Source organism: Podarcis tiliguerta (genome assembly GCF_965153285.1).
Source record: "Podarcis tiliguerta genome assembly, chromosome: 18".
NCBI classification, from domain to species: Eukaryota; Metazoa; Chordata; class Lepidosauria; order Squamata; family Lacertidae; genus Podarcis; species Podarcis tiliguerta.
Window position 1 is genome coordinate 6,028,651 of NC_139551.1, and position 26,317 is coordinate 6,054,967.

The window sequence follows — 26,317 nt, forward strand, 5'->3', positions numbered from 1 at the left end:
TGGTCTCATGAGGCAGAGCGTTCCACCAGACCGGAGCCAGTGTTGAAAAGGCCCTGGCTCTGGTTGAAGTCAATCTAACTTCCTTAGTGCCCGGGACCTCTAGGGTGTTGCTATTTATGGACCTTGAGGCTCTCCGTGGGGCATACCGGGAGAGGCGGTCCCATGGGTACAAGGGTCCTAGACCATGGAACAGTCTTCCTCAGGAGGTTGTGGACTCTCCTCCCTTGGAGGTTTTTAAGCAGAGGTTGCATTGCAGGGGGTTGGACCAGATGACCTTTGGGGTCCCTTCCGGCTCTGTGATTCTAGTCGGGTCTCTTGGTTTGTACTCCAGAAGCTTTTGCACCTCGTAGTGTAACAGCAGCGGCGATAAGAGAAGGGCGGAGGGAAACACGGAAGCATTTTGGCAGTGACACCCTCCTCCTCTCCGCGAGGGCCGCCAAGAACACTTCACCAATTATTGGCCGGCGGATTGAAGATAAATCTTCATTTCCTGGTGGCTTCCACCCCCTCGCCTTTGCCAAGACAAACTTGGGAGTGGGGATCTTTCGCTCTCTCCGACTCCCCCCCACCCATCCCCGGCCCCCAAATGGGTCTATTCGGAGAATCATCCTCTTTACGTTTGCCCCCCAACCCAAGTTTGTCGACGGAGAGAAATGTCACCACATGACACACCGACAAAACAAGTGGCGCTTTTTTCTGTTGTCTCGTTTTTGAGAGCTGGATATGATTCAGGGGGAAAGAGGGGGGAAACAGCCGTAATAATCTCTGTGTCGGGACAAAGACCAGCATGTGTTTTCGAAGCTCCACAAAGATGCGAGTGTCTCTTTTGACGGTGTACACAGTGGAAGTTGAGCCCGAGGCGTGTTGGGACCGGGGAGAGAAATTCTGGCCATGTTAAGAGTCTCGGAATTGCTTCGTGGCATCAATGCAAAGGCTGGTTTGTCCCATGCTCCTGCCTCCGCCAGATGCCCCTAGGAAGTTTGCAAGTGTGACCTACTCTTGTTTATAAGTCCTTGTTGATTCCCCAGCTTCTGGTATTAGAAGCCGATTATTTTTAGACAGCGGAGGCTCAACAAGGCTGTTGTAGTTCAGCTAGGCATGGGAGCGAAGTTCAATTTGGTTTGCATTCAAAGCAGAACTTACCTTCCGGCTATCCAAAACACATCGCAAACGGAAACCTAACCCGTTCTTAAAAATTCACACTTATGCAGATGCCATAGTTAAGTTCCCCAGACAGGTAAAGGGACCCCTGACCATTAGGTCCAGTCGTGGCCGACTCTGGGGTTGCGGTGCTCATCTCGCTTTATTGGCTGAGGGAGCCAGCGTACAGCTTCCGGGTCATGTGGCCAGCAGGACTAAGCCGCTTCTGGCAAACCAGAGCAGTGCACCGAAACGCTGTTTACCTTCCCACTGGAGTGGTACCTATTTATCTACTTGCACTTTGATGTGCTTTCGAACTGCTAGGTTGGCAGGAGCAGGGACCGAGCAACGGGAGCTCACCCCGTCATTGCGGGGATTTGAACTGCCGACCTTCTGATCGGCAAGTCCTAGGCTCTGTGGTTTAACCCACAGCACCACCCGTGTCTCATCCCCAGGCAGGTAATATGTACCAAAAAGACGGGTACAGTGGTACCTCGGGTTAAGAACTTAATTCGTTTCGGAGGCCCGTTCTTAATCTGAAATTGTTCTTACCCTGAGGTACCACTTTAGCTAATGGGGCCTCCCGCTGCTACCACCGCTGCACGATTTCTGTTCTCATCCTGAAGCAAAGTTCTTAACCCGAGGTACTATTTCTGGGTTAGCGGAGTCTGCAACCTGAGGTGTATGTAACCTGAAGTGTCTGTAACCTGAGGTAGCACTGTATATCAGTGCAGATTGATATGAAAACTGTCTGATTCACCCATCCCTAAGTTACGTTTTTAAAAAGGTAAAGGACCCCTGGATGGTTCAGTCCAGTCAAAAGCGACTATGGGGTTGTGGCGCTCATCTCGCCTTCAGGCCGAGGGAGCCGGTGTTTGTCTGCAGACAGCTTTCGGGTCACGTGGCCAGCAGGACTAAACTGCTTCTGGCACAATGGGACACCGTGACGGAAACCACAGTGCACGGAAATGCCGTTTACCTTCCCACCACAGTGGTACCTATTTATCTACTTGCACTGGTGTGCTCCCTGGGAACCTTCTGGGGGCTGCATGCCAACGGCGGGCGGGGCCAAATCAGTGGGTGGAGCCAAACCAACACCTGCCCACCCTCACTGGCTGCCAACGGTAGGGCAGGTTAGTCCCACCGGAGGCCCTCTGAGCATGTACAGAGGGCTTTCCTTTTCTCTGATCAGGGGAAATTCCGTTGCTCTGTATTAGGGGCGGGGGCTGCAGAATTCTAGATCAGACAATTTGGCTCCTATATCGGGGCTGCTTGAGTCTTTTCGGAAGAATGCAGTATTTCCCCGCCCCCCCCCCCGCAAAGATCCTGAGAACCGTCACGGGGGGGAAGGGCTGCTCTGAAACCCCTCCAATAACAACTGGTTCCACTTACATGCTCATTCTGTGTGTATGTTGAAATTGAGAGAATAAGCTTGTTTTGCTTTCATGCAAGAGATTCTCTCTTCTCCCCGCCCCCCCCCCCGAAAGCACGGCTTGTTTTTGCAAAACCTCCTTTAAGCCTCCTAATCCGGGCCTTCCCTAAACATCTTGACAATGTCTCTTTAACAGACAGCCCAGCGCTGTGTGTCGGAGGGGGCAAATTGCAAAAACAGACCCTCTCTCCTTCCGCCAGCCTCCTCCTCCGCCAGAGGCAGGCTGCTGTTTGGCTGGAAGAGCCCTCCTCAAGTTTTATGGGTTTTAAATAAAAAAGTGGGTTTTTTTTGGGGGGGGGAGTGAGAGAGAGAGAGGCCTAAGGCCCCCCCCCCCCACAATCGCCGCCTATGCCCAATCTGTCTGTCTGCATGGTTGCACATGCAAGCGAACTGCGGCGGAAACCCTCAGGGATTTGACATCTGCAGCCCACGTTGGGCAAGGATTGGGCAGCGGCAAGGTGCCGCATGGATTCCTTCAGCGCCTAGGCATTTGCAGAGAGCAGCCCTCCGCTGCTTGGGCTGTCAGAACACACATCTCTATCTGATAGGGCTGGGGTGGGAAATCCGATCCCCTATGTGTTCAAAGGCTGACGTGGGTTAAACCACAGAGCCTAGGACTTGCCGATCAGAAGGTCAGTGGTTCGAATCCCCACGATGGGGTGAGCTCCCGTCGCTCAGTCCCTGCTCCTGCCCACCTAGCAGTTTGAAAGCATGAAGTGCAAGTAGATAAATAGGTACCACTCCAGTGGGAAGGTAAATGGCGTTTCCGTGTGCTGCTCTGCGCTGGAGCAAGATTTCTGTTCTCATCCTGAAGCAAAGTTCTTAACCCAAGGTACTATTTCTGGGTTAGTGGAGTCTGTAACCTGAAGTGTATGTAACCTGCAGCATATGTAACCTGAGGTATCACTGTACAGCTGTATTTATACTCCGCCCATCTGGCTGGGTTTCCCCAGCCACCCTGGGCGGCTCACAGCACATAAAAAAAATTGTAAAACATTAGACATTACAAAATTTCTCAATACAGGGTTACCTCCAGATACTGACCTTCGACTGGAGATTTCATATATACTGTATATATGAAAGAACACAAAATAGATGCGGGTGGCGCTGTGGGTTAAACCACAGAGCCTAGGACTTGCCGATCAGAAGGTCGGCGGTTCGAATCCCCGCGACGGGGTGAGCTCCCGTTGCTCGGTCCCTGCTCCTGCCAACCTAGCAGTTCGAAAGCACGTCAAAGTGCAAGTAGAGAAATAGGTACCACTCCAGCGGGAAGGTAAACGGCGTTTCCGTGCGCTGCTCTGGTTCGCCAGAAGCGGCTTTGTCCTGCTGGCCACATGACCCGGAAGCTGTACGCCGGCTCCCTCGGCCAGTAAAGTGAGATGAGCGCCGTAACCCCAGTGAGCCACGACTGGACCTAACGGTCAGGGGTCCCTTTACCTTTAGGCACATGTGAGTCTAAGTAACAGGCAAACATTGGGGGAAATTCCTTTGAAAACCTGCGTACATTAAGCAGTCACCCTGCAGGGGAAGTTTCTCGTACAGAGGATTGCAGCAGTCTAGTCAATCTACTTAAAAAGTAGAGACACCACCTTGCCAACAAAGGTCCGTATAGTAAAAGCTATGGTTTTCCCAGTAGTGATGTATGGAAGTGAAAGCTGGACCATAAAGAAGGCTGATCGCCGAAGAATGGATGCTTTTGAATTCTGGTGCTGGAGGAGACTCTTGAGAGTCCCATGGACTGCAAGAAGATCAAACATATAATTCTTAAGGAAATCAGCCCTGAGTGCTCACTGGAAGGACAGATCGTGAAGCTGAGGCTCCAATACTTTGGCCACCTAATGAGAAGAGAAGACTCCCTGGAAAAGACCCTGATGTTGGGAAAGATGGAGGGCACAAGGAGAAGGGGACGACAGAGGACGAGATGGTGGGATAGTGTTCTCGAAGCTACCAGCATGAGTCTGACCAAACTGCGGGAGGCAGTGGAAGACAGGAGTGCCTGGCGTGCTCTGGTCCAGGGGGTCACAAAGAGTCGGACACGACTAAACGGCTCAACAACAACAACAAAAGTCAATCAAGGAGCGGCTGTAGCTGTTGCAACAGCTGGTGCTCCTAGCCTCTGAAGATGCCTGGGCTTTGGGGGACAAAGATGGTTCTGGGAGTATTCCCAAGCCATGCACTTGTTCTGTCAGAAAAATGTGCGGTCCACGACACAAAAGAATTGGCTGGCCAGTTTCCCGGACTGGGAAAATGCTCCCATCCCCGCAAGCCTCTGTCCCGCGATAAACTTCAGGGCCACATCTGATTCAGAGGTTGTTTTTAGTTTGTAACATTCACATTCCACATGGTTGCAATAAAACTTCAAAGCAGTCCGCATGAAAAGACGAAAATGATAACATTATGATAACATTATCAGTAAAAAGAAAAGTTAAAACCTTTTTTAAAAACCCCAATAATGTTTTTAGCAAGCGCCGAAAAGGATACAGTGGTGCCTCGCAAGACGAAAAGAATCCGTTCCGCGAGTCTCTTCGTCTAGCGGTTTTTTCGTCTTGCGAAGCAAGCCCCTAGCGGATTAGCGCTATTAGCGCTATTAACGGTTTAGCGGCTATTGGCAGCTATTAAAGGCTTAAGGGATTAGCGGATTAGCTGCTAAAAGGCTATTAGCGGCTTAGCGGGCTTAGTGGATCAGCTGATAAGCGGCTTAGTGATCAGCTGTTAAGCGGCTTAGCGATCAGCTGATAAGCGGCTTAGTGATCAGCTGTTAAGCGGCTTAGCGATCAGCTATTAAGCGGCTTAGTGGCTTGGGAAAAAGCGGGGGAGGGAAAAAACCCCGCGGGAACTCGCAAGACATTTTCGTCTTGCGAAGCAAGCCCATAGCAAATTCGTTTTGCGAAGCACCTCCAAAACGGAAAACCCTTTCGTCTAGCGGGTTTTCTGTCTTGCGAGGCATTCGTCTTGCGGGGCACCACTGTACAGTGAAAGGGCTGTCTTGCTTTCAATAGGCAGGGAGTTCCACGCTTCCCAGAAGTATTATGTGGTGCCCGTAACAGGGCCAGTTCCACAGGCTTGAAGCCGTTGCGTGGGCACATATGGGTTAAGGTGATTTCGCAGGTAATCTGTTGTGATTCAAGGACCCGCCACCCGCTTGGGGATAAGAAAGACACAGGGACACAGTATATTAGGTTAATGGGCTAAAAAAGGCCACAACTTTATTGATTACAGCATGTGAGAGGTCTTGGCTTAGGCAACAGAGCATGACTCCACCCCCTCAGGGAGGGGTGAGTCTAACAAGGGTTAACCACCAGTGGGAGGAGCCTGTTGATGCAAATACAACTGAAAGCTCCCCCTGATGTCACTGGGGGTCTTGCCATTGCCCTAGCCACCAGCAAGGGCATCGGACAGGATCCACAACCGCCGGATTCCTTTATCGGAATACCCATAAAGTAGAGGGGTAGGTGATGGCCACACCCTGCCCTCATATTCCCATGCCTAACCGCCAATACCTAAAAGTTGTGACAATTTGCTACGAGGTAGGCAAAAAAACCAAGGGACGCGGGTGGCGCTGTGGGTTAAACCACAGAGCCTAGGACTTGCCGATCAGAAGGTCGGCGGTTCGAATCCCCACGACGGGCTGAGCTCCCGTTGCTCAGTCCCTGCTCCTGCCAACCTAGCAGTTCGAAAGCACGTCAAAGTGCAAGTAGATAAATAGGTACCACTCCAGCGGGAAGGTAAACGGCGTTTCCATGCGCTGCTCTGGTTCGCCAGAAGCGGCTTAGTCCTGCTGGCCACGTGACCCGGAAGCTGTACGCCGGCTTCCTCGGGCAATAAAGCGAGATGAGCGCCGCAACCCCAGAGTCGGCCACGACTGGACCTAATGGTCAGAGGTCCCTTTACCTTAGGCAAGAAACCAAGTGTCCGGTGCCAATTTGCCAGTTGGAATAAAATTCCTACCGGGCCCCTTGGCCAACCAAGGCGACCAACCACAGGTCCATAGCAATGTCAAGAACCAAGCAGTGAACTAAAGGGATGTGGGTGGGTGATACGACGAAAACCAGCAGCGGAATGAAAGGGGAGTGCTGCCGCGGCCATGTTTGAGCGGCAAAACCCCGCCCCCAAGCCTCCACCTGGTTGGTTGGCTACCTGGGGGCGCGGCACCCTGGGGATACGGCCCCTGCTCACAACTCCTCCCCTCTGTAAGGAGGAGAGGCTATTTCAAACAGAGTAGCAGAAAACATGCTTGCTCCATCTTCCAACCCCTGGGATACTTTAAGATGGCTCTCGTATCTCCTCTTTTCCAGGCTAAACATACTCAGCTCTGATCCTCTTTCAAATCCATCTAACTGCTGGCCATCGCTGCCTCTTGGGGGGAGCAAATTCCTTCACTTAACTACGTGCTGAATGAAGTCCTGACTGTTATCCACCCTGAATCTTCCAGCCCTTTGCAGGATTAGCCTTTGCACACTCAACACTGCCTTGACCAAATTGGGTAGCACTTATCAGCCCCAGAATCGCCTTGCGAAAAGGCTCAAAGTTGAAGGAGCCCATATTTGGCTGTTTCGCTCTGTCCCCAACTCCTGTCACCTCTCGGGAGATTTTGCACAATAACAAACTGAGCTGCGTCGTGTTTTGGCACTGGAGGTTTGCTAGGCAGGCACTGAGTCTTGCGGCAGCGCTGGGAGAGAGTCACACAATGCCTAACATGTTGTAAAAGGCCATTAAAATAGGACTGGATTTCCTAGAAGTGTCTCTTTCTGCCAGAAAAAGCTTGATTTGGGACCGCTCTCCAGTTCTGTGTGGTTCATTCCACCAAATTGCAAACAGATCCTGCGAAACAAAGTGCTGCGTTTAAAGCTCTGTTTGTGATAGGTTTCGTTCAGGGATGAAAAGAGGCGGCGAATTCCTTGGCGTTCGTCGCAATCCGCGCCTCTTCCGTTCCACTGCGGTTCGGGTTCTGCTAAGACTTACTCTGTTTGTCTCGCTATCCGCTATTGCCGAAACGAATTACGGTGCGTTTTGCTGAAAGGGAAATGTCAAAAGCGATGCAGAAAATGATGTAATCATCTACATAATATTTGTGGACAACAGATAATGCCGCTTGTGAATGCTTGCCAGGGTTTCCATTCCTGATATTGGATGAGCAGGCGATCCGCAGCAAATTTCTGCTCCCAATTCCATTTGTGTCTGAGTGATCTGAAGTCTCTAAATAGTACAGTGGTAGCTATAGTTGTGTTCCGCTCTGGTTACGGACTTTCAGCTTACGAACGCAGCAAACCCGGAAGTGTTTACTTCCGGGTTCGCCATGCATGCATGTGCGGAAGTGATTTGCGCACTTTGCACACGCGCAAAAGCGATCTGCGTGCTTCTCGCATGCGCAAAAGAAATCTGCGCGCTTATCGCAAGCGCAAAAGCGATCTGACCACATCACGCTTGCGCAGAATCATAGAATCATAGAGTTGGAAGAGACCACAAGGGCCATCGAGTCCAACCCCCTGCCAAGCAGGAAACACCATCAGAGCACTCCTGACATATGGTTGTCAAGCCTCTGCTTAAAGACCTCCAAAGAAGGAGACTCCACCACACTCCTTGGCAGCAAATTCCACTGTCAAACAGCTCTTACTGTCAGGAAGTTCTTCCTAATGTTTAGGTGGAATCGTCTTTCTTGTAGTTTGGATCCATTGCTCCGTGTCCGCTTCTCTGGAGCAGCAGAAAACAACCTTTCTCCCTCCTCTATGTGACATCCTTTGATATATTTGAACATGGCTATCATATCACCCCTTAACCTCCTCTTCTCCAGGCTAAACATGCCCAGCTCCCTTAGCCGTTCCTCATAAGGCATCGTTTCCAGGCCTTTGACCATTTTGGTTGCCCTCCTCTGGACACGTTCCAGTTTGTCAGTGTCCTTCTTGAAAGCACTTGATCAAGCCGTGCACATGCGCAGAAGAGGCGCTATAGTTGCGGACTTTTCAAGGTGCGAACGGCACCCCAAAACGAATTAAGTCCGCAGTAGAGGTACCACTGTGCCTCTGTTTTGCATGTCACAAGATTCCTTTGCTGGTTCATACCTGGCAACCGTTCTTCCACAGTCATGCTCCATTGCGAAGCTCCTAAGCAGGGCAGGAGGGGTGGCCAGGGGTGGGAATTCATGCAGCCCACAATTTTAAGATAAACTGACTTAATTCGCATTTCCTGAACTCAGATGTGAGCCAAAACCCAGCTATCCTGCACATGAACATTCTCCAATCTGGAAACGAGGGAGAACAGAGTTGCATTTGGGAAGCAAGAGCAAGGCATTCTGAACTCCAGAACTCAGGAGAGAGATTTCATAGAAGCAGAGAATTCTGGAGTTGGAAGGGACACCTGGGGGTCATCTAGTCCAACCCCCTTGCAATGCAGGAATTTCAGCTAAAGCATCCATGGCAGATGGCCATCCAACCATAGCTGCCAACTTTTTCCTTTTCTTGCGAGGAATCCTATTGGGAATAAGGGAAATCCCCTTTAAAAAGGGGAAACGTTGACAGCTTTGGATCCAACCTCTGCTTAAAAACCTCCAAGGATGGAGAGTTTGTGATCTGAGCACTCGTGGCTCAAAGGCCATGAATCATCGCGCAACAGCCCTTTGAACTTCGGGCACCAATTCTGTTCCTCCCGACTTTTTGATGTCTCCATCCTTGCGATCTTTTGGCAGCTGCACCCTCCCATCGCCCACCGCGACGTCACAATTTCAACAGCCGGGGACGGATGATTTAGTCTGCGTCTAGACATGAAGGAAGGAGGGTGCATCTCATAAGTTCGCAAATATCCATCAGCGCTTGCTGTAAGAAATGTCTGCTTTGGGTTCCGTGAGACAGTTTGGCCTGCGGGCAAAGCTTCCTTTGGTGCTCCTCAAATCTATAAGGAGAGCCCAGCAGGGACACATTAAAATGGGTACATCTGATGGCATGCAGCTTGCTTGCTTCCCCCTAGCCTAGCAAATGGAAGAGGACGTCCCTATTTTCAAAAGAGAAATGTTGGAGGGGATGGAATAGGACATCCTTATTTTCACGGGAGAAACATTGGAGGGGATGGAATAGGACGTCCCTATTTTCAAAAGAGAAATGTTGGAGGGGATGGAATAGGACGTCCCTATTTTCATGGGGGAAACATTGGAGGGGATGGAATAGGACGTCCCTATTTTCACGGGAGAAACATTGGAGGGGATGGAATAGGACGTCCCTATTTTCAAAAGAGAAATGTTGGAGGGGATGGAATAGGACGTCCCTATTTTCATGGGGGAAACATTGGAGGGGATGGAATAGGACGTCCCTATTTTCACGGGAGAAACATTGGAGGGGATGGAATAGGACGTCCCTATTTTCCTCCGAGTAATGCTGGTGAGAGATTTTACTTTCTTGGGCTCCATGATCACTGCAGATGGTGACAGCAGCCACAAAATTAAAAGACGCCTGCTTCTCGGGAGAAAAGCAGTGACAAACCTAGACAGCATCTTAAAAAGCAGAGACATCACCTTGCCGACAAAGGTCCGTATAGTTAAAGCCATGGTTTTCCCAGTAGTGATGTATGGAAGTGAGAGCTGGACCATAAAGAAGGCTGATCGCCGAAGAATTGATGCTTTTGAATTCTGGTGCTGGAGGAGACTCTTGAGAGTCCCATGGACTGCAAGAAGAGCAAACCTCTCCATTTGGAAGGAAATCAGCCCTGAGTGCTCACTGGAAGGACAGATCCTGAAGCTGAGGCTCCAAGACTTTGGCCGCCTCATGAGAAGAGAAGACTCCCTGGAAAAGACCCTGATGTTGGGAAAGATGGAGGGCACAAGGAGAAGGGGACGACAGAGGACGAGATGGTGGGACAGTGTTCTCACAGCAACGAACATGAGTGTGACCAAACTGCGGGAGGCAGTGGAAGACAGGAGTGCCTGGCGTGCTCTGGTCCAGGGGGTCACGAAGAGGCGGACAGGACTAAACGACTAAACAACAACAATGCTGGTGGATATGTAGAAAATAAGAAAGTGATTCATCTGTCGCATTCGAGCCTTTGAGATGGCTCCACCAATTTTCCAGGCTGCTGGTGGAGAACTCCCTGCCCCCCCCAAAGAATCTGGGGAGCCCTGGAAAGAGCAGAAACAGAGTCACCCTACCCAGCAAGTCAGCACAAGGACTGGGTGCCTATTTAATTTGGAGAAAAGTCACGAGATGCTGCCACAGGGTGCAAGCTGGGCGTGCCACGCCGAACGGGCTCACCGTGGGGTGGGGGGAAATGACGTCACGTGGGGAGTGGCGTGTGTCAAAGGCACGAAGAACACAGCCTCCTTTCTCCTTTCAGTTCCCAAATGCCTTCGCGTCTTTCATTTCGGTTTTCCCCCCTCCGGGGCAATAATTAAACTGGCACACGGAGATCCTCGCCCGCCTTGTCTTGAGGGCATGTCTTAATCATCAGAATAATTGCTGCTTATCATTTGATGGGAGAGATTGACGGGCCTCGGGCAAATGGCGTGTGTGCGTGTGTGTGTGCGCGCCATGCAATGTTTGGTTGGGCCTCATCGTCGGCAACAAGAACATTAATTTCTGGCAAGGCTATCTCCCCAGCAGAGAAATCAGTGCTTTTGCCAGTTTCTTCCTAAACATCTGGTTGTTTTGCTCAAGATCATTTACCTGTGTGAAAGGAGGCAGTAAGCACTGCCTGTTTCCTTTTTTTAAAAAAATAATATTTTATTAAGATTTTCAAAACATTACAAAGAAAAAAGAGAAAAAAGAAAAAAAAATAAAAAAACAATTTAAATAGTTCAATCTTTCATAACTTATCTTACATTTGCTTGTTTCCCGGATCTCCCCACACCTCCCCTTTTTGTATTCCAGTTCAATTTGTTTATTCAGCAAATCCTTTCCCTCTTTACCTTTATCCTTATCTTTGATCTTAATATATTATAACTTTAAATTTTCACCTGTTAACAATCCATTTTTGCATATTCCTTCATGACATTATTACTAAAAACCCCTTAACCTCAATCCAACATCATTCTAACATTCATTAATTTTATAATATTTCTGTAGATAGTCTTTAAATTTTTTTTAAATCTTCTTCCACCAACTCTTCTCCCTGGTCTCAGATTCCGCCGGTCATTTCTGCCAATTCCATATAGTCCATCACCTTCATCTGCCATTCTTCCAGGGTGGGTAAATCTTGTGTCTTCCAATACTTTGCAATAAGTATTCTTGCTGCTGTTGTAGCATACATAAAGAAAGCACTGCCCGCTTCCATGTCTCCGTGGCACAGGGTCTGGGGACCGGAACCCTCCAGGTGTAGGTGAAATTCAGCTCCCGTCAATCTCAGCCAGCCTGTTGTCAGGGCAGGGCCACAGCTGTCAACTTACAGGTTTGAAAATAAGGGACCAGCAGCCTCGAAAATAAGGGATCAGCAGCCAAAATAAGGGATTTTCAGAACACAGGTATGTTCAACTTCTGAGCCCCTCCGAGCCAAAGGCAGAAAGCCCAGCCAGCAGCCAAACGAAGCCTCAAGCGGTGGTTCCCACAGCGCAGCAACCCGGCAAAGGGGATGCAGCAAGGGAAACCACCGTCACCTCTCCGCTGGGAAGCGCTGAGCAAAGGCGAGTCCCCAGGCAACGTGGCCGATTTGATTGGCACAAGGCATGCAAGCTCCACCCCCCAGTCGTTCTTAGACTCCTTATTGGGTGAGCAACGCAGCCAAGCAACACAGCTGGAGCCTCCCTCCTCCCCTCCTCCCCGGCCGGCAGGGAGGGAGGGAGAGGAGCTGCTTCCTTTGAAACCTGGGAAATTTAAGGGACATCATCAATAAGGGACAGCCGCGGGACACGGCACTGGGATAAGGGACTTTCCCGCCAAATAAGGGACGGTTGACAGTTATGGGCAGGACAGCAATAACTCACAAGGTGCCAGCAAAGTTAACTATTCGCTGAAACAAAATCAGAGCAGGCCAAAATACAATGCATGCTTGTATCTTATATTAACCGATACATGCATTTTTCTGTGCCTGCTTTACGTAGTGTATGCAATTTTGTAAATATTATCTGCCTGGAGAACTCCATTGCAAAATCCCCCCCCCCCAATATATTTTATTAAAGTTTGAAATAAAGCTTAATATTAAATATCCAATTTTTTTATTAGAGATAATAGAAGCTAATCTAAATAAAAACACAAACCGAAAGGAGGGGAGAAAAGGAAGGGAAGGGATTAAAAGAGAGAGAGAGAGAGAATTTCTGTCTCTTCATCTGCCAGCTATATAGAGATTCTCCCCCCCCAAAAAAAAAAATCCACTCCAATATAACACCCAAGAATTCCACTTTCTAGAAACCACACTGGAAAATTCGAATAAATTTGGATTTTGATGGATGGCTGCATTTGGATCCAGGAAGTGTGAATTAGGTAAAGGTAAAGGGACCCCTGACCATTAGGTCCAGTCGTGGCTGACTCTGGGGTTGTGGTGCTCATCTCACTTTATTAGCCAAGAGAGCCGGTGTACAGCTTCCGGGTCATGTGGCCAGCAGCACTAAGCCGCTTCTGGTGAGCCAGAGCAGCACACAGAAACGCCGTTTACCTTCCCGCCAGAGCAGTACCTATTTATCTACTTGCACTTTGACGTGCTTTCGAACTGCTAGGTTGGCAGGAGCAGGGACCGAGCAACGGAAGCTCACCTATTGCGGGGATTCGAACCACCGACCTTCTGATTGGCAAGTCCTAGGCTCTGTGGTTTAACCCACAGCGCCACCCGCGTCCCGTGAATTAGGTAGAAACGCCTTTAAATGAGAACTGGAAATACCGTATTTTTTGCACTATAAGACGAACTTTCCCCCTCCTAAAAAGTAAGGGGAAATGTGTGTGCGTCTTATGGAGCGAATGCAGGCTGCGCAGCTATCCCAGAGGCCAGAACAGCAAGAGGGATTGCTGCTTTCACTGCGTAGCGATCCCTCTTGCTGTTCTGGCTTCTGGGATTCAGAATATTTTTTTTTTCTTGTTTTCCTCCTCCAAAAACTAGGTGCATCTTATGCTCTTATAGAGCAAAAAAATACGGTAATTTCTGCCCCTTCCCTAAACTGGTAGGGTGATAACTGACTTTAGGCGGTAAGATTTGGTGGGAAGCAAACTCTGCTTGCCAAAACGAACCGTTTCCGTAACTTTCGGTCTGAGTCTCTGCTTAACATCAGGAGATGCTTTTCGAGTCGAAGCGAATGTAACGAGGGATCTGCTGTGTTGACATTTTTATTAGCGAATTTTAACTGAGAGCAAGCATGGTTATGAGTTACTGATCTGGAACCTGGCAGCAAGCCGAAGACCGTGAATCATACAGAGAAACAACGGTCAGCGTTCTCCACCGCTTAGAACTCACACAAGATCCATTCATTGTTTTTAACTGACTGGTTTCTTGCGGGACTCCATTTGGGCAGCTACTGCTTTCAGAAAATTCTGCAGCGCTGACGGGTTGGCTGCTAGGATCAGCTAATTTTTTGTTGCTTCCCCTATTTATAACGTTCCTGCGTTTGACAGTATAGCAATTGCAAAGTTTGTTTGCTTCTAATAAAGGTAAAGGGACCCCTGACCAGTGGCGTAGCGTGGGTTGTCAGCACCCGGGGCAAGGCAAGTAATTCGCGCCCCCTAACCCGGGGCAAGGCAAGTAATTTGCGCCCCCCGCTGCACTGTCCCTCCCCCAGATAGTCCCTCGCTCTCTCTCCGCACCGCACCGCACGCCTGGCACCCCCCCCCTCCACAGTGGGCGGCGACCCGGCGGCTCGGATCGGATTCGCACAGCCAGCACTGCAGTGAGAGAGAGAGAGAGTGAGCCAGGTAGGGGCAGAGAGCTGCGAGTGCGAGCGCGCCCCCCCATGTTGCGGCCGGTGCGGCTGGCCCCCCCTGCACCCCCACGCTACGCCACTGCCCCTGACCATTAGGGCCAGTCGTGGCCAACTCTGGGGTTGCGGCACTCATCTTGCTTTACTGGCCGAGGGAGCCGGCGTACAGCTTCCGGGTCATGCGGCCAGCATGACTAAGCCGCTTCCGGCAAACCAGAGCAGCGTATGGAAACGCCATTTACCTTCCCACCAGAGCGGTACCTATTTATCTACTTGCACTTTGACGTGCTTTCAAACTGCTAGGTTGGCAGGAGCTGCGACTGAGCAACGGGAGCTCACCCCGTCATTGCGGGGATTTGAACTGCTGACCTTCCGATCGGCAAGCCCACGAGGCTCAGTGTTTGCTGTCGCAAAAGCGGAATAGAAATATTAAATCAAATCGAAAGAAGCCTTGCGAAAACCGAGTTGTCAGATGAAAAGCAGAGGCCCTTGCAAGACTGTGCGAAACTGGGGATGGGGCTTGCTATCAGAAAAAACTGCTCCTTTTCCCTTATGGGGTACCCAAGAACCCATTTAGAGTCATTATGTAGGTTTTCTATCGGTAGGAGAAAATAACAGAGGCCAACCAGAGAATATTGAGAAGCAAAGCAGCTAGTAAGCCTGATCTTTATTAAACTGTTGCAACAGGGTGCTGCCCTCACCCAGTGGCGTAGCGTGGGGGGTGCAGGGGGGGCCGGCCGCACCGGGCGCAACATCTGGGGGGGGGGGCCTGCTCGCACTCGCAGCTCTCTGCCCCTACCTGGCTCACTCACTCTCTCTCACTGCAGTGCTGGCTGTGCGAATCCGATCCGAGCCGCCGGGTCGCCGCCCACTGTGGAGGGGAGGGTGCCAGGCGTGCGGTGCGGTGCGGAGAGAGAGCGAGGGACTATCTGGGGGAGGGACAGTGCAGCGGGGGGGGGCGCAAATGACTTGCCTTGCCCCGGGTGCTGACAACCCATGCTACGCCACTGCACTCACCCCACGCAGGAGGGAGGAGGAACCCAGAACATTGGTGTGCAAGCTCTTATGCAGACATTTGAAACTGCCTACGCTGTAGCTCAAGACCACCCCCCACCCCCCGAAAAAATACACATACATCACAAAAGAGGCGGTCTATAGCAGAATCCTGTCTGGCAGGAAACCTGTTAATGGTCACTGATTGCTTTTATCTGGGCACCCTGGCCATTCTTCAGCGATGGTAAATACTCAGTTCCTGAATCCAGATCACAGGCTCACCCTATTCATACACAAATACGCCCTTAAGACAGGATTTGCAAGCAAAAAGACAATGGGGTGGCTATTCCCATTTCCTCCCTCCTTGCAGAGAAACATTTGAGGTCAATTTGGGAGAGTCAAAATGGCTCTCCTGTACTATTCCAGACACGTGGTTTATATGCTTATGTATGTGTTTGCCTTGTACATTTATGAACATATGATTTTTATATATATATGAGACCTTAGAATTCCTATAACAGGCTACAAAATGCTTAGGAAGTACATTGCTCTTTGCAGAGAGATTGGGACGCAAACAGCCAGGGGAGCCGTGCAAAGAGGAGCTAAATACCTTTCCTTCTCGTCTCTGGAGGCTGATCCATTAGATTGGATGGGGCACTGCCCCACCAACCACAGTCTAGATTCCTCCATGCCCACCTGCCTTCTTCCTTAACAATGAATCCAGTGGGTGGCTTTGCCTGTCATTTTCCTACTCAGTAGCAGGTGGTGCTGTGGGTTAAACCACAGAGCCTAGGGCTTGCCGATCAGAAGGTCGGCAGTTCGAATCCCTGCAATGACGGGGTGAGCTCCCGTTGCTCGGTCCCTGCTCCTGCCAACCTAGTACTTCGAAAGCACGTCAAAGTGCAAGTAGATAAATAGGTACCACTCCAACAGGAAGGTAAACGGCGTTTCCGTGCGCTGCTCTGGTTCGCCAGAAGCGGCTTAGTCATGCTGGCCACATGACCCGGAAACTGTACGCCGGCTCCCTCGGCCAATAAAGCAAGATGAGCACCGCAACCCCAGAGTCGGTCACGACTGGACCTAATGATCAGGGGTCCCTTTACCTTTACTTTTAGCAGGACGTAGCTGTGCTTAAATTTTAGCTCTGCTCTTTCTAGGAACAGGGAAGCACTTGAAAGCTCTGCGAAAGCCTGTTCTTTAGCGCTCCATCGGAGCAAATGGCAATCTGGGGTTTTGTGGATTGATGTTTTCTCTGATTCAGCTTTAAGGAGTGGGTTTTTGCAGGGAAAGCTATGAAGCATAATAAAGGGGGGGATTAGCTTGGACACGGAGGTTTAAAGTGTGGACCGTACAGTGGTCACTTCAGGTTACAGACTCCGCTAACCTGGAAGTAGTACCTGGGGTTAAGAACTTTGCTTCAGGATGAGAACAGAAATTGCGTGGTGGCGGCAGCGGGAGGCCCCATTAGCTAAAGTGATGCTTCAGGTTAAGAACAGTTTCAGGTTAAAAACGGACCTCCGGAACGAATTAAGTTTTTAACCCGAGGTACCACTGTATCCAAAAGGATAAAGATAAATATGGATAGTTTGTTGCTTTAAATGTGTGTTAAACATATGGTACTCTGTCTTGCTCGTGTCGCTACAGTGGTACCTTGGTTCTCAAACTTAATCCGTTCCAAAACCAAAGCGTCCCAAAACCAAGGCCTGCTTTCCCATAGAAAGTAATGCAAAATGGATTAATCCGTTCCAGACTTTTAAAACTAACCCCTAAAACAGGAATTTTGCTGTCTAACGAGACCATTGAGCCATAGAATGAAGGCAACAATCAACGTATCATACTGTAAGATGAATAAGACAGTATTGTAGATGATAAAAATTAAAATTAATCTTTCGCCCTTACCTGCACTGATAGTCATTGTTTGGATAGGAGGCTTTTATCCATTTCTGCATTTTTTGGAGGTGGATAAGCCCCCCACCATGGGACGCGGGTGGCGCTGTGGGTAAAAGCCTCAGCTCCTAGGGCTTGCCGATCGAAAGGTCGGCGGTTCGAATCCCCGCGGCGGGGTGTGCTCCCGTCGCTCGGTCCCAGCGCCTGCCAACCTAGCAGTTCGAAAGCACCCCCGAGTGCAAGTAGATAAATAGGGACCGCTTACTGGCGGGAAGGTAAACGGCGTTTCCGTGTGCGGCTCTGGCTTGCCAGAGCAGCGATGTCACGCTGGCCACGTGACCCGGAAGTGTCTCCGGACAGCGCTGGCCCCCGGCCTCTTGAGTGAGATGGGTGCACAACCCTAGAGTCTGTCAAGACTGGCCCGTTCGGGCAGGGGTACCTTTACCTTTACCTTAAGCCCCCCACCACCACGTGCGCCTCTTTCGAATGCTATTGCAGGGGGTCTGGGTGGGGCAGGTATACCAGAGCCCAGGCCGGTGTAATAAAGACTCTCGTTTTTGCCTGTTTTGCAGAGTTTCAATGTTCTGACTTGGTCTACGATGAAGGTATGGAAGCTGGCGGCTATAGCCTCGATGCTCTTCAGTTCCATGTTGTCCGTTTTGGTTTGTAGAGACTTGTTCACCAGGAGCCAGGATCACACCCACTTCTCCTCGTCGCTGTTTTCGAGAACCTCGTCGTCTTCCTCGCTCGCCGGCGGCCACAGGAGGCACCCAAGGGCTCTGGGACGCCGTGGATCGCTGATCTCCCAGTGTAAGCTTGGGATCTCAGCCCTTCCTTCTCCCAGTGGAAAATGAGTAGGCTTGTTTGGGAGGGTGCACTAGTGCTTATGGGACAGAGCTGGGTGTGAACCTAAGGTGTTCTCAATGGGACCTCTTTAGGTGGTTCCTCAAGCGTGGCGCTGTGGGTTAAACCACAGAGCCTAGGGCTTGCCGATCAGGAGGTCGGCGGTTCAAATCCCCGCGACGGAGTGAGCTCCCGTTGCTCGGTCCCTGCTCCCGCCAACCTAGCAGTTCGAAAGCATGCCAGTGCAAGTAGATAATTAGGTACCGCTCCGGCGGGAAGGTAAACGGCGTTTCCGTGCACTGCTCTGGTTCGCCAGAAGTGGCTTAGTCATGCTGGCCACATGACCCGGAAGCTGTACGCCGGCTCCCTCGGCCTGAAAGCGAGATGAGCGCAGCAACACCAGAGTCGGTCACTACAGGACCTAATGGTCAGGGGTCCCTTTACCTTTACCTTGATCATTATAAACTTGGGCTTCTATGCAGCATGTAAAGGTAAAGGTACCCATGCCCGTACGGGCCAGTCTTGACAGACTCTAGGGTTGTGCGCTCATCTCACTCAAAGAGGCCGGGGGCCAGCGCTGTCTGGAGACACTTCCGGGTCACGTGGCCAGCGTGACATCGCTGCTCTGGTGAGCCAGAGCCACACACGGAAACGCTGTTTACCTTCCCGCTAGTAAGCGGTCCCTATTTATCTACTTGCACTTTGATGTGCTTTCGAACTGCTAGGTTGGCAGGCACTGGGACCGAACAACGGGAGCGCACCCCGCTGCGGGGATTCGAACCGCCGACCTTTCGATCGGCAAGCCCTAGGCGCTGAGGCTTTTACCCACAGCGCCACCCGCGTCCCTTTATGCAGCATATCCCGGTGTAAAACTCTCTCCCGGACAGAGATCCTAAACTCGAGGCTAAATCGACTCATCACACATACACGCAAAATTTACATGCGCGCAAAATTGATGTAATTGTATCTGCAAATCCCCGCTTAGAAAACTGTGTATGGTGGCATGAGATTTCCTATGACAGCATACAATCAAATCCAGACCCGTCCTACCCAGATGGGATGAGATGGGGAGATTAGATGAATTTTGGGGACTGTTTGACTGGGACATGGTTGCTTCTGAGATTGGTTACATTTGGCTACCCCCCCCCCCACTGAAAAAAATGGATTTAATTGCACGTTTGTCTATGGATTAGAATTCTTTCAAAGGCAGTTGATTGGGGTGGGTTTGTGTATACGATTAGGTCAGGCTTTTTGCGGTTATCGGATGCCTCCAAATTCCAGCTGCGAAGGAGAGAGGGCGACTTCGACGGGGGGCACCAGGCTGATTTCAGTCAGAAGCACGATACTAAGGCGAGACAGAGTGCTGCCAGCCCAGTTCTGGGTGCCTCGTTTTAAGAAGGGCATGCAGGAGGAAGAAACCAAATTTCAGACCGCAAGGGACTCCCTCTTAGGGATGGGTGAAGAAGGGCTTGGTCTAGCTCTATCTAGGCATTCCTGTGAAGGGACGCAGGTGGCGCTATGGTCTAAACCACAGAGCCTAGGGCTTGCCGATCAGAAGGTCGCCGGTTCGAATCCCCGCGACGGGGTGAGCTCCCGTTGCTCGGTCCCTGCTCCTGCCAACCGAGCAGTTCGAAAGCACACCAGGACAAGTAGATACCGTATTTTTCGTCCCATAGGACGCACCTAGTTTTTTTGGGGGGGGAATAAAGGGGGGAAATCCCTTTATTTCCCCCCCAAAACCAGGTCGGGGAAACCAAACCAGGTCGGGGAACAGTGGGATGGCGGCGCTTCGCCTCCCCGCTGTCCCCCGAGCTTGTCGGGCTGGCCGATGTCTGCCTGAAGCGCAGGGCGCTCTGCTTCAGTGTGCCCCGCGCTCCATGCAGCAGGCTGCTATCCGCAGCCTAGGGAGCCCTGCGGGAACTCCTGCAGGCTCCCCAGGCTTGCTGATAGCTTCCTGAAGCCTGGAGAGCGAGAGGGGTCGGTGTGCACTGACCCCTCTCGCTCTCAAAGCTTCAGCGAAAGCCTGTATTCGCCCCATAGGACGCACACAAATTTCCCCTTCATTTTTGGAGGGGGAAAAGTGCGTCATATAGGGCGAAAAATATGGTAAATAGGTACCGCTCCGGCGGGAAGGTAAACGGCGTTTCCGTGCGCTGCTCTGGTTCGCCAGAAGCGGCTTAGTCATGCTGGCCACATGACCCGGAAGCTGTACGCCGGTTCCCTTGGCCAGTAAAGCGAGATGAGCGCCGCAACCCCAGAGTCAGTCACGACTGGACCTAATGGTCAGGGGTCCCTTTACCTTAACCTTTAGGCATTCCTGTAAGCTACCAATTGCACACACCGGGAGAAGAGTGAAGTGCTCCAACCCCCAACTCCATTGCATCACCCTCCAGGAATGTTTACATACAGTGGACTCTCAGGGTGCGAATGTGATCCATGCGGGAGGCACGTTCGCAACCCGCAGCGCCGCGTCTGCACACGCTTGGGTTGCGATTCGGCACTTCTGCGCATGTGCAAAGCGCGTTATAGTGCTTCTCTGCATGCGCGGCCGCCGAAACCTGGAAGTAACCCATTCCGTTACTTCCGGGTATCGGCGCGTCAGTAACCCAGAAAAACGCAACCTGAAGCGTCTGTAACCTGAGGTATGACTGTATGTTGGAAGCTGTCCAGAGTGACTGGGGCAACCCAGTCAGATAGGTGGAGTATAATAATAATAATAATAGTAATAATAATAATAATAATAATAATACAGTTGTACCTTGGATGCTGAACGCCTTGCGAGTCGAACATTTTGGCTCCCGAACGCCGGAAACCCAGAAGTGAGTGTTCCGGTTTGTGAACTATTTTTGGAACCCGATTGTCCGATGCGGCTTCCGATCGGGTGCGGGAGTTTCAGCGGGGAGAGGGAAGGAGAACAACAGCAAAAAAAAAAGGGGGGGGAGTCAAGGGGGGGTCAGTTGGCTGGGGGGGGGTGAGTGAGAAATGTCCCTATTTTCATCTGAGGAGTGTTGGAGGGTATGTAAGGAGGAGAAGGAAGCTGACAGGGGAGCGGCTGCTTGGAAGTAAGAAGGCGAGCAGGTGGGGGGGCTGGCTGGCTGAACGAACTTGGAGGGGCAGTGCTAACTTTGCCCTAATGGGGCCACCTTCCCCAACGAGAAGCGGAAACCCAGCCAGATGGGCAGGGTATAAATAATAAATTGCTGTTGAGTCGTTTAGTCTTGTCCGCCTCTTCGTGACCCCCTGGACCAGAGCACGCCAGGCCCTCCTGTCTTCCACTGCCTCCCGCAGTTTGGTCAGACTCATGCTGGTCGCTTCGAGAACACTGTCCCACCATCTCGTCCTCTGTCGTCCCCTTCTCCTTGTGCCCTCCATCTTTCCCAGCACCAAAGTCTTTTCCAGGGAGTCTTCTCTTCTCCAGAGTCTTGGAGCCTCAGCTTCAGGATCTGTCCTTCCAGTGAGCACTCAGGGCTGATTTCCTTCAGAATGGAGAGGTTTGATCTTCTTGCAGTCCATGGGGCTCTCAAGAGTCTCCTCCAGCACCAGAATTCAAAAGCATCCATTCTTCGGCGATCAGCCTTCTTTATGGTCCAGCTCCCACTTCCATACATCACTACTGGGAAAACCAGAGCTTGAACTAGACGGACCTTTGTTGGCAAAATAATAAATTATTATTATTATTATTATTAGGACGATGTGCCAAGCAAGCAAGCAAACCCCGACTGTTTCAAACCGAGCCTTCTGGGCCCTTCCCCAAATTGGCGCCAGCGAATTACTGGCGGCGAATGGTCATTGGAATCAGATGCTGCTGTCCCCTTTTGTTCTTTCCTGCCTGGGAACGGAATAAAACCCTCCGGCCGCTGGGTCCTTTAAAGGCCCTCGGAGGCTTCGTGGAGGCTGTTAAATCCAGGTTCCGAGCGGAGGCCAAGTTGCCTTCGTGGAAAAACGCTGGATGCTCGGAGCGTGCTAAACAGCACACCGGGTTGTGGGGTGGGGAGGGTATTTAATGCAAAAATAAAAATAGAGGGCTGTGCCCCATGTTTGTGGCGGTGGACGGGAGAGTTTTGGGTTCTTTTTAAAGAAAAAAACCTTTTACCAATCCATATATGAGATTCTCTGAATCTCACAATTTCCTGTCCTGTCCCCTGCATGGGTCCTTAATATAATTATTCTACATACAGGTAGGTAGCCGTGTTGGTCTGCCATAGTAAAAAAAAATTTTAAAAAAAATCCTTCCAGTAGCACCTTAAAAGGTAAAGGTAAAGGTACCCCTGCCCATACGGGCCAGTCTTGACAGACTCTAGGGTTGTGCGCCCATCTCACTCAAGAGGCCGGGGGCCAGTGCTGTCCGGAGACACTTCCGGGTCACGTGCCCAGCGTGACATCGCTGCTCTTGTGAGCCAGAGCCGCACACTGAAACGCCGTTTACCTTCCCGCTAGTAAGCGGTCCCTATTTATCTACTTGCACCCGGGAGTGCTTTCGAACTGCTAGGTTGGCAGGCACTGGGACCGAACAACGGGAGCGCACCCCGCCGCGGGGATTCGAACCACCGACCTTTCGATCAGCAAGTCCTAGGCGCTGAGGCTTTTTACCCACAGCGCCACTTGCGTCCCTCCAGTAGCACCTTAGAGACCAACTAAGTTTGTTATTGGTATGAGCTTTCGTGTGCATGCACACTTCTTCAGATACATGAAAGCTCATACCAATAACAAATTTAGTTGGTTTCTAAGGTGCTACTGGAAGGCATAATTATTCTAAAACTACATATCATTGCGTTCTCCACAGTTTACATCTCTCTGAATTATCCATCCCACCCCCGTATCTTTACAAGTTGTCTTTAAAGTCCAGCTCACGTTTTTATTTGTTTAACAATGGTCTCCTAAATAAGTTATAAATTCTTCCCATTCTTTTTTTAAAGTCGTTATCTTCTTGATTGCTGAATCGCCCGGTCAGTTTTGCCATTTCAGTATAGTCCTTACGGTCTTCAGACAAAAACATACTGGAGGTCCCAGGCCACAGGGAGGTTAGGCTGGCCTCAACCAGAGCCAGGGCTTTTTCGGCTGTGGCCCCGATCTGGTGGAACGCTCTGTCTCATGAGACCAGGGCACTGCGGGACTTGACATCTTTCCGCAGGGCCTGCAAGACAGAGCTGTTCCACCAGGCCTTTGGCCAAGCCACAGCCTGACCCCCTCCTTTGGTAATCCTCACAGAACTGTAGCCCAATGGTTGCCATTAATCTGATTTTGAATTGATTTTAAAATGAATTGATTTTAGAATGTTGTGTTGCTTTTATTGTTATTGGCCGCTCTGAGCCCGGCTTCGGCTGGGGAGGGCAGGATATAAATAAAATTTTATTATTATGTTGTTATTAAGGTAAAGGGACCCCTGACCATTAGGTCTAGACATGACCGACTCTGGGGTTGTGGTGCTCATCTCACTTTATGGCCGAGGGAGCCGGTGTACAGCTTCCGGGTCATTTCAGCATGACTAAGCCGCTTCTGGCGAACCAGAGCAGTGCACGGAAACGCCGTTTACCTTCCCGCCGGAGTGGTACCTATTTATCTACTTGCACTGGTGTGCTTTCGAAGTGCTAGGTTGGCAGGAGCAGGGACTGAGCAACGGGAGCTCACCCTGTCATTGCGGGGATTCGAACCGCTGACCTTCTGATCAGCAAGTCGTAGGCTCTGTGCTTTAACCCACAGCGCCACCCGCGTCCCTTATATTATTCTAATTTCCTGTCGTTTCTTTTAAAAATTCCAGACAGCACGTTGTTCGAGAGCTACACGGAGGGAGAAATCCGCCACCTCATCTCCACGCTGATCGAAAGGTACAGCCAGTCCATGAATTCGGGGGGCCACGAACTGCCGCTCTTCGCCAAAGCTGGCAACCGGATGAAACGCGCCAAAGCCCGCCACAAGCCCTGCTCCCTCAAGGAGCTGGAGGTGACTGTCAGCGAGTTGGGCCTCGGGTACAAGTCGGACGAGACGGTCCTCTTCCGCTACTGCAGCGGCACCTGCGACTCGGCCGTGCGCAACTACGACCTGTCCCTCAAGAACGTGAGGAGCATGCGGAAGATCAAGAAGGAGAAGGTGAGGGCCCGGCCATGCTGCCGCCCCCTGTCGTACGACGACGACGTCTCCTTCTTGGACGCGGGGAACCGCTACTACACGGTGAACGAGGTCTCGGCCAAAGAGTGCGGCTGTGTGTGATGGAGCAAAGGTCGGAAGAGGAGGAGCCTGGCTGCGCACCCAGCGGTGCCCAGAGGCTGCTGGCGTGTGGGTGGTTGTCCAAAGGTGGAAGAGGACGCGAGGAGAAGACTGACGGGACATCCCCGCTTGGAGCAGCCAAGGAGACAACTCGATTTTAAGTCTACCTCAGGGCCGTCAACGGAGGCCAAGAGAAGCTGGCGTCTGGTTGAGGGCCTCCTCAACTGGTGGGGAGCCGGGGAACCTCTTGATTCCAACGGTGCAAGGAATCCTGTCAAGGGCCTCGCCGGGCTGCCGCGATGGAGGAACCGGCGCACTCTCGACGCAGCCGGCTGGAGGAACGTCGTTCCAAGCTTTGCAGCGGATCGAAAACAAGAGAGATCTCTTGCCTGGTGGTCTTCTGGAGGAGCTGTCCCGTGGGCAGTGGCCACTTTGCCCAAGCTGGAGATCTTTACGGGGATGGTTCCACATGGGACCCAGGTGCCAGTGGCCGTTCCTGCCAGTGAATCCTGCGGGCAAAGAAGGGTTGAGAGATTGAGGAGCGCTCCTCCCATACTTGCAGGGGAGCCATCCTGCCGCCATCTTAAAGTACACACACCGTTATAACAGTGCTGTGTAAAATGTATGTTTGTATATACATGTAGACATAGGTTTAAAGTATTGACCAATGTGTACAAAAAGGCTGACGTTCCTTTCCAGGCATTGCATCAAATTCTTAATGGAATCGGCGGCGTCCGGGGGGTTCTGAAACCAAAGAGCTCAAATGTTCCACATTAAACATTGGAGGGATATTGGAGAAGACGGAGGTTTGGTGGCAGAGTTTTGCAGGTTTCGATTCCTGGCTCTTCCAGTTGTGTCTGAAATCATGGAGAGCCTCGGCCAGCAGGTTGGGCCAACGTGGAGCTCTGTGGACCTGACTCCGTTTTAAGGCACCTGCACTGTTGTTTCAATCTGCTCGGAACCATGAGGACTAGGTGCTTAAATTGATTTTATGGGAAAGAGGCACTGTTTCATGCAGGCGGTCCAAAGTTCGATCTCTGGCAACTCAAGGTAGTTCAGGGAAGGGCTGTGGAGAACTGTTGAAGGTTTAGTATAGAGAGAATCATAGAATGGTCGAGTTGGAAGGGACCCCAGGGGTCATCTAGTCCAACCCCCTGCAATGCAGGAACCTCAACACGCAGTCGTCCCCCCATCCTGTTTGAAAGCATACCAGACCCTGCTCATGTGCTAGCTGTTTTATTGGGACACAATCCTCAAATCGCCTACTCCTGGGAAGTGGAGCAGGCCAGTGTTACCCAAACTTGGGTCTCCAGCTGTTTTTGGACTACGACTCCCATCATCCTTAGCTAGCAGGACCAGTGGTCAGGGATGATGGGAACTGTAGTCCAAAAACAGCTGGAAAGACGCCCAAGTTTGGGAAATTCTGGGCAAGGCAGTGTGTGAGCTCCTAAAGCTCTGGCCAAGGCCACTTCCTAACTGTCTCCAGACTTTGTGAGGGGCCATAATTTTGGAAGCAGAACGTCATGAGTTCAAATCTCTGGAATTGACTGCTTTCCAAAGGTGTCAGGTTTCAGGTTCCATCTTTGCCTCAGGGAGAACTGCAGGAGCCACGGCCAATCAGAGGAGAACAGCCTCTGGACATCACAGATGTCCCATCAGTCTCCACCAGCTTAGCCCAAGGGTCAGGGATGCTGGGCACTGCAGTCCTATAACATCTGGAGAAGGCCAGTGGCGTAGCGTGGGTTGTCAGCACCCGGGGCAAGGCAAGTAATTTGCGCCCCCCCCCCGCTGCACTGTCCCTCCCCCAGATAGTCCCCCGCTCTCTCTCCGCACCGCACCGCACGCCTGGCACCCTCCCCTCCACAGTGGGCGGCGACCCGGCGGCTCGGATCGGATTCGCACAGCCAGCACTGCAGTGAGAGAGAGTGAGCGAGCCAGGTAGGGGCAGAGAGCTGCGAGTGCAAGCGCCCCCCCCCGATGTTGCGCCCGGTGCGGCCGGCCCC

At 51.3% G+C, this 26,317-nt stretch overlaps 1 protein-coding gene across 3 annotated transcripts in view; it reads left to right on the forward strand.

The window, feature by feature from the left end:
- NRTN (neurturin) overlaps window positions 1-26,033 on the forward strand; it is a 61,147-nt gene extending 35,114 nt beyond the window's left edge. For 2 of the 3 annotated variants that reach the window (XM_083421948.1, XM_083421947.1), the window contains exons 2-3: window positions 17,840-18,077; window positions 23,869-26,033. In XM_083421948.1, the coding sequence (XP_083278074.1) occupies window positions 17,867-18,077; window positions 23,869-24,317 (660 nt within the window). In that variant the 5' untranslated portion in view covers window positions 17,840-17,866 and the 3' untranslated portion in view covers window positions 24,318-26,033. The remainder of the gene's footprint in view (window positions 1-17,839; window positions 18,078-23,868) is intronic. The other variant, XM_083421949.1, reaches the window with a different exon arrangement.
- The last annotated feature ends 284 nt before the right edge of the window (window positions 26,034-26,317 follow it).